At 37.3% G+C, this 7976-nt stretch overlaps 1 protein-coding gene across 2 annotated transcripts; it reads left to right on the top strand.

Moving 5' to 3' along the window:
* Positions 1–3111: 3111 nt before the first annotated feature.
* Positions 3112–7626, top strand: LOC121993243 (beta-glucuronosyltransferase GlcAT14A-like). Of its 2 annotated transcripts, none has more exons than XM_042547958.1 (5): positions 3112–3390; positions 3526–4834; positions 6173–6248; positions 6335–6450; positions 6682–7626. In XM_042547958.1, the coding sequence occupies exons 2-5, from the start codon at positions 4333–4335 to the stop codon at positions 7200–7202; spliced, it is 1215 nt and encodes a 404-aa protein (XP_042403892.1). In that variant the 5' UTR covers positions 3112–3390; positions 3526–4332; the 3' UTR covers positions 7203–7626. The 2 variants fall into 2 exon arrangements, with proteins under 2 accessions (XP_042403892.1, XP_042403891.1); XM_042547957.1 differs by having other exon boundaries at positions 3112–3779; positions 4273–4834.
* The last annotated feature ends 350 nt before the right edge of the window (positions 7627–7976 follow it).

The following is a 7976-nucleotide window of genomic DNA, read 5'->3' as shown; positions in this document are numbered from 1 at the left end:
TCAACTTTATTTCTGTTCTTGATTCTGGTTTTGGTTCTGCTGAAATGGAACTCTAGTTTTTGATCCTAACTAATTAGATATACTATAGTTTTTGTTCTTATTGAAGTAAGAAACATAGATAACTTCTTCAAGAAATGGACAGATGATGAATGTGATCAAAAGCTATAAGTGTATGAATTTCACAGCTTGAAGTTCTTGGAGCTGTACTGATTGTTGTTGAATTCTGTGATCAAGGCTGCTGTAAGTGTTCAATGAAGCTTGATTTGGTTTCCCACCAATGCAATAGAGATGCACATCTCTAGATGAGTAGTGGTATTGAGTGTTAGTTGCAGAATTAAGAGAAGAAATGAAGTTGATTTCGGGAACTGAATACAATAGCTAATGAATTCAGAAAACAGTCTCATTTCTAAAATTACTTCTTGACATAATTCCTGAATTTGAATTTGAATTCAAGGATTGAAATTGATTAAAGCTGAGTTGTTACCTCAATGGAATATGATATAATTACTGCACAAGGGATGGATCAGAGTGCTGAAAAAGAATTACTGAATCCTATTATTGAATATGCTAAGCTGGAACTAGCTGTATTCCCTTGTTGTGAATGATGTTGAGGAAGCCTTTAAATGATTAGTGTGAGTTTTTAACATTTATGACGAGATAAAGATCAAGTATACCTGATTAGCAAGGGACTATTAGTTTTGATCCTAGAATTGAAATGTTACGAATTGAATTGTGGAGAAACAGAAGTTTGAAGAAAAGAAAAGGAACTTGTGCAACAGAACTATAACTTTGTGCCAATTCTTCTTGTTGTTTCTGACCAAAATAAAAATTGAACTCCAGCTCTACCAATTCAATGCTAAAGAATACTTCTTAATATAAAATCTTTATAACCTAAGCTGGTATCACTTTGAAATCAAAATTTAGATATTCTGAGATTGAGTTCTGGATTTTAGTGAGATTGAATCAGAAACCAATTTTGGAATCGAATCCCCTGAACTTGATTTCTTGGCTAGGGCTTCACATTTAAATGGATGAAAAGTTTTATATATCCCTACTTACCTTTCAAATGTCGTAAGTATTGGATAGTAAAGGAAGTTTTGAAGTTCAGTCGACTGATCAGGGGGATTAATCGATCGATCAACCAAATTTTATGAGATTAATCTAATCGGATTAGCGCATGCAAGGAAAGAATAGGGGTTTAGTCGGCTAATAGGGTGTTTAGTCAACTGAAAGCGTCAAATTCAAGAGTAGAGATGGTGGGATTTGATTGAGTTTAGTAGATTGGATAGGTGTTCAGTTGACCGAATAAAACTATAAAGAACTTCGAGATTTGAGACTTAAAATATCAATTCTTTGATCTCTCTCTCTGGTGCTTTGTTCATGCAAGTGTTACTGACACGCAAAAGCTCTTCGATAACCAAATGACATAAATTCTACGTCATAAATTCTACATCTTTGTGTTATCAGTATTGTTATTTTTTTATTGCACTTCATTTAATATAGGTATAAAAGAATTGTTACTATCCTCCAATCTTGTACAAGATTTTCTCCTCCGTTGAAAGTTTTTCGGAAAGGAGACCATTAATTAATTGTCTATCTAAAACAATCCATGGGATCATATGCCTCAAAGTAGCCGTCGTTGGATTATGAACCAAATAACCGACTAAGTCTTTTGTACTTTATTTTTTTTTTTGCTGCGTATCTATGTCTTTGTTGAAGTCATCAAGTCAACTAACTTGGTCGCACCAAGTAAAGCTCTACAAGTTTCTCCAACATCACTCAATACTTATCATTCTTGGTCCCTTCAATACGTATCTCTCTCCGAACTCCATCAGACCTTTAAGCAATTAAGCATGAGTCTTGGATGCGTCAAGTCATCATCCACACTTGACCTCATCAAGTCACAGACTTTACATGTGACTTTACAAGCATCACATGTGTCATGTCAAAATCTCTATACACCTTAATGTACATACCAAATACATAGGCAAAGACTTAATTTAAATATTTACTAAACACATCAAAATTCATAGTTCAGTCGAATCACTTAAACATGATTACACCAATAATAAGTACATAGTAAATTAGGCAAGAATAGAAGAACACTCTTTTTTATTGGAATTGTCAAATGGATAGATAACACATGTTTTCTTTAATTATCGAAGCAACATCCTACTCCATTCCTGTCGCCCAAATTACCCTTTCTTCTTTAGTTGGTTCATATGTATGAAAATTAAATCACTTTTGCACATATTATAGCTATTACGAATCATAATGACTATAACATACTATACGTTATTGATAATATTAACTTAAGTTGAATAACATTCATTTATATATATATATATATATATATATATATATGTCAACTATAGCCCTAATGATTTATTGAGGCTATAATATTCAAATTGGTTGGGGGTAAAAAGGGATAATACAAATTAAAAAAAAAAGATGAGCTGTTGTTTTGATTATTAATAAAAAAAGGAATGACATCTTGTTGATTCAAAAAAAAGATGCTCTTTTGATATTTGCTTTGGTAAATTTGGCCGACAGATCTTGCATCCTTTGAGAGATTAACTAGGCTCACAGATTTAACTTCTATAAGTAGGGCTTCCTCCAGGCGAAATTGACACAGGCTTTGGTGTCGGTTCGCCGACCTCATGGGCGTCTGCATCATGGAATCCATGACTGCCAATGCTGGATCCGCTAACACTGATTCCTTCCAAGAGTTCCAATAGTAATGGAGCATCACCAGAATCTCTAAATAATTTAAGATTCGTGTTATAAATTTCTAAATATTTAGAACGGAATGCATGCTCAAGATGATGGAGATCATGACCTGTGCTGACCTGCTCATCCGCGAGATCCGAACTGGTTAAAAATTACATTTTTTTAGATAAAATAATTATTCCATTCCTTTTTCACGTATCCCGTCTCTTCTCTTTGTTTGTCCGTGAGCGCGACCCCCAAAGAGACAAGCTTCACGATGCCGTATACCCCTCTCTCTCTCTCTCTCTCTCTCTCTCTCAAATCGTAAAAAGCTGAGAAAAAGTTAATCTCAGGGAATACATTTATAATTAAAAATGTGGAATTGAATCATAGAAATATCAGGGCATAAATCTCTTGTTCCTTCATTCACCACTTACCCTCATTATCATAATTTGCCACTCGTGATGGACTGGGGCGAGTGATTTAGCCTTTTCGCAGTTGTTGCAGCAGACAAATCGCAAAAAGCTCCGACCTTTTTCCCTCTTTCCTCTCGTAGTCTCTCTTCCTCGTCATGGATTCACTATCCTTTGAGGGTTTGGTGAGCAGTAATGCTCGCTCGCGACGGCCGTCTGCCTTCGCGACTGCTGGCGCGCTTTGAGCTCTCTCTATTTGTCGTCACCGGTGCGTTTGGATTCGTCCTCTGTCGGTTTCAATTGGGCAAAGATATGACATTTTCTCTTTGGTGATTTCGTGGCGTGTACGTTGAAAGGTCGTTCCTTGACTATTGAGCGAAACACTGCCCTTTTTTCGCCCCAGGTGTTCTCGTTTCCTCGGCTGCGTTGATCGCGACAAAAGCCACGTCTTGCAATTTTTTTCTCATCTTGTTCATCCGTTTCAACTTTTGCGGAGTGGGGATGCACCTATTTCTCTTATTGATTTGGTTAACCTTTGGTCTTCTTGCATTTTCCTCTTGTGATCTGCCAGTATTATTCAAATTGCATCTATGAGCAAGATTCAGTCTTTTCGTAGACAGCTGTCCTCGTTTCCTCAGCCCTGAAGCCGATCTCGAGGTAAGGTCGAATCTTGCGATTTCTCATCGGTGATTTTCTCTACATGTTTTTATCTTCAGCGGATTCAGCACGGTCGACTATTCTTGTCAATTGGTTAACCATTGATCCTGTGTGATTGCCTCTCTTGCATTTCCCTATTCTCAAATCTTGCAATTTCTCATCGGCCATTTTTCCTGCTTTAATCTTCCGCGGATTTGGCACGGGCGAATTATTCATGTTATAATTGGTTAATCTTTGATCTTGTGTGTTTGTCTCTCTTGCATTTCTCTATTCTTCTATTCCATTTAGCTTTCATTTCTTTCTCTGTTCTATATTGAACCACGACCAATGCACTCTAGTCTTTGTCATTTCCCTAAGAACTTTCTAGCCCAGAGCTTCTCCCTGCAGTGTGCCAATTCAAATTGGTGATTACTTGTGAACTGCTCAATTAATTTGTGGTGCATGGAGAAGAATTTTTCATTTCTGCTCGTCAGTTGCCTGCTTGTATTTACAGGGGATTTCCTGATAAAAGATAATTGGTGGTAGATGTCGGATAGTGAACTTGGGAATTCCAATGTGGCTACTTAAGTTCTCTCAGTGGATTGGGATATCGGTCTTCATCGTTGCTGCACTTATCTTAGCGATTCTTTCTCATTCGTTTCTAGGAGGATGGGCTGCTGACCAGAAGGATGAAGTTGTAGTTCGGTCTCTATCGAAGGGGCCTTCAGATCCTCCGGTCTTTGCATATTGGATATCTGGCACTGGAGGTGACAGTCGGAAGATTTTAAGGTTGTTGAAGGCAGTTTACCACCCGAGGAACCATTACCTTCTTCATCTAGATGCAGGCTGTGAAGCTCTGGAAAGGAAATCCCTGGCTCTCTCCATTGGATCAGAAAGGCTCTTCAGAGCTTTTAGGAATGTTGATGTTATTGGCCAAAGTTATCCAGTGGATAAAACTGGTCCATCGGCAGTTGCTGCAGCACTTCATGGAGCTGCAATTCTGCTCAGACTTAATGCAAATTGGGATTGGTTCATCACATTGAGTGCTTCGGATTATCCACTTGTGACTCAGGATGGTGAGTTCTTATTGTTCCAACTAAACTAGCTGATATTATCATGTTTATCTTCTGTAATATTGATATTCACTGATTTGTGAGGCATCATTATATACCATCTGTTGCATTTCGATCACTACAAATAGAAGGTTTGCTGTTATCCCCTAGAACACTGTTAGTTCATGCCAGGGTATATATTGCCTGGTGCATGAACTGATGTCATATCCATTCCTTATGGGTGTGTCATGAATAAACTTCTGATTTCTCTTTTGCAACTGAAATGAAGACTCAGTTCCATGGTGACTGAAGATTGTTGTTTCTTTGTGTTATGAGATTATATCTATCCTAATGGTCCTTCAAATCGACTAATCCTGAGGACGATCGGCCCAATCCCACGGAAGTTTTCCACCGGCCATCAGGCTAAATCGGGAGGCGCTCGTGGTGGTCTAGGCTAAATCAGGAGATGCTCGTGGTGGTCTATCGCCCACTTTCTCAAGCCTGCTATCCATTGGAGGGAAAATTTATAGTAGTATTTATGATATTATTGATGGTTTAGCTTTTTCATTATTAGAGAACAGCAGCATGAGAAGGGGAGTCTTGGTGCAACGGTAAAGTTGTTGCTTTGTGACCAAAAGGTCACGAGTTCGAATCCTAGAAACAGCCTCTTGCTTTAAGGCTGCGTACAATGAATTCTTCCCCGGGATCCTGCATAGCGGGAGCTTCGTACACTGGGCTGCCCTTAGAGAACAACAGCATGAGCTTTTCCTGTAACTATTTTATTGCTTGATATCTGAAAGAGTAAGCTAATGAAATTACAATCAAGATTCTGGCCATTTGCTCACTTTTGTAATGGCCCCTGCGTACAATGAATTCTTCCCCGGGATCCTGTATAGCGGGAGCTTCGTACACCGGACTGCCCTTAGAGAACAACAACATGAGCTTTCCCTGTAACTATTTTATTGCTTGATATCTGAAAGAGTAAGCTAATGAAATTACAATCAAGATTCTGGCCATTTGCTCACTTTTGGAATGGCCCAATAGTTTTACGGAAGGAAAATATGGTCTTCTTTAGTACAAGTGCATCTTGATGGTTCTGATTGTTACTAGAGCAGCAGCTTCTTTATTCATTGACTATGGAATATGATGCTCTGATCTGGCATATTAATTAAGGCTAACAATGGTTATACTGTATATTTATTTTTATCCCAGCCTAAAACCAATGAGCAAAGGATATTTTCCACAGTAATGTTGTATTGCATTTGTTAATAGCTACAGAAGTCCTTGTTTTAAATTTATTCCATCAATAATCTGGTCTTGTTTTTTTTCCCTTGTGATGTTTACAGTTTTCTGTTTGTGTAGATCTTCTTCATGTCTTCACATCTTTGCCGAGGAATCTGAACTTCATTGATCACACAAGTGATCTAGGATGGAAAGAGTAAGCAATATCTCAATGTCCAAGAATACCTTCATATGATTTTAATTTGATTTTTTTTTTTCAATTTTTAAATTCTTCTGTCACAGATGGGGGAGGTTTGACAAAATTGTTGTAGACCCGAGTCTTTATATGGAGAACAATACATCACTTTTTTGGACTTCAGGAGATCGCAAGACACCAAATTCCTTCAAATTATTTATGGGTACATAAATGTGCTAAGGAGATTTTAATCTTATCTTTTTGTTTAATTTGTCAATGATGCTTTTTTGTCCATAATAAGACAAAAAATCAAGTTAGAATTTCTTAGTATAGTCTAGTATTGTTTTCGTAGATATGTATAGGCAATAACCGTGCTAAAGATGTGAAAGATGTGCGGTAAAAGGTATCGCCAAAGCTTGTGATTGCTGCTTATTGTTTTACTCACTTGAATCAGGTTCTCCGTGGGTGATTCTTAGCCGACCTTTTGTGGAGCACTGTGTGCATGGTTCAGACAACCTCCCTCGCAAATTACTCATGTACTTCGCCAATGTAGCCTATTCAGCAGAAGCCTACTTCCAAACTGTGATATGTAACACCCCTGAGTTCCAAAACACAACAATCAATAACGATCTGAGGTACTTTGTTTGGGATGATCCACCAGGACTAGAGCCACTGTTTCTCAACCAAACAAATCTGAAAGACTTGATAAAGAGCAGAGCAGCTTTTGCTAGGAAATTCATGGAAAGTGATCCCATGCTAAAGAAGATAGATAAGAAGATATTGAGGTGCCAATCTAAGCAGTGGTGTTTTTGCCAAACTGGAAATAAGGCAGTGAAGAATTCAGAAGGTGATCCTTGTTTGAGCTGGGATAACGTCAATATTATTAAGCCAAGTAAGTCGGTGTTAAGGTTAAAAAGTTTGGTAACGGAGCTTATTTCGTCCAATAATCTGTATTCAAACCAGTGTAAATTCTGATATGGAGATCTGTCTATTATTTGGAAGTCTGGCACTTGTGATGCAATGCTCAATCTTCCGTGGGAGTGCACGTTAGATAGTAGATCGAGTACTCTGAGATGTCACTTCCAGTTTTTGACGACAGATAAGACAATCTAATGTAAGGATGAAGCTATTGGATCCTTAGATGCAATCAAAGATCATTTTCAGAATCGTCTGATGAGTGTTCTCCTACATCTTTGTGGAAAATACAGATACCAGAGTGCCATATGTTATTGATAATGTATTTCATATTCTTTGTAGTACATTTTTCATTGGACGTTGTCATTTTACCTCATACTTTGGCATCATTGTCCTCTCTTCTAAGAGTGATGTGTAAATGCATATGAATATATGGTGAGATTTTTTATCGAAATAATTATTTTGAATAAAAAAATTCTTGATATGTTTCTTGCGTTAGAAATAAGAACATGATTTGACCTTTTGTGAAAACCATCACATGTAAAATTCTAGATCTTTTATATTTAATCATTAGGAATTAATCGATAAATACACGTAAGTGTTCTTGAATCTATAACACTTATATACTTTTGGAGTTGTGAGGTCACGATTCCTTTGAGCGATATTTCAATGTTCTTTCAGTGCTCTCTCTGACGATGGGATTCAAAAAAGAAGAAAAGATGACTCGTGTGATCTAGGTTTTATCTGTTGTCCTTTGGTATTTTTTTTTTTAATTTTAGTTCATAATAAAAATAAAAATCACTCATAAGGAGAGACACATTAAAGGGGCTACCA

The sequence above is a fragment of the Zingiber officinale genome, chromosome 6B (genome assembly GCF_018446385.1).
Source record: "Zingiber officinale cultivar Zhangliang chromosome 6B, Zo_v1.1, whole genome shotgun sequence".
Classification (NCBI taxonomy): Eukaryota; Viridiplantae; Streptophyta; class Magnoliopsida; order Zingiberales; family Zingiberaceae; genus Zingiber; species Zingiber officinale.
Note: the sequence above shows the minus strand (reverse complement) of the source record. Positions and strands in the feature narration are given on the sequence as shown.

What these genes read in the sequence shown, in the direction of transcription:
- LOC121993243 (XM_042547958.1), top strand. Translation starts at nt 4,333, where the DNA reads ATGTGGCTACTTAAGTTCTCTCAGTGGATTGGGATATCGGTCTTCATC. An exon ending in TCCACTTGTGACTCAGGATG is followed by an intron (nt 4,835 to 6,172) that starts GTGAGTTCTTAT and finishes CTGTTTGTGTAG; the next exon opens with ATCTTCTTCATGTCTTCACA. An exon ending in TTCCTTCAAATTATTTATGG is followed by an intron (nt 6,451 to 6,681) that starts GTACATAAATGT and finishes CACTTGAATCAG; the next exon opens with GTTCTCCGTGGGTGATTCTT.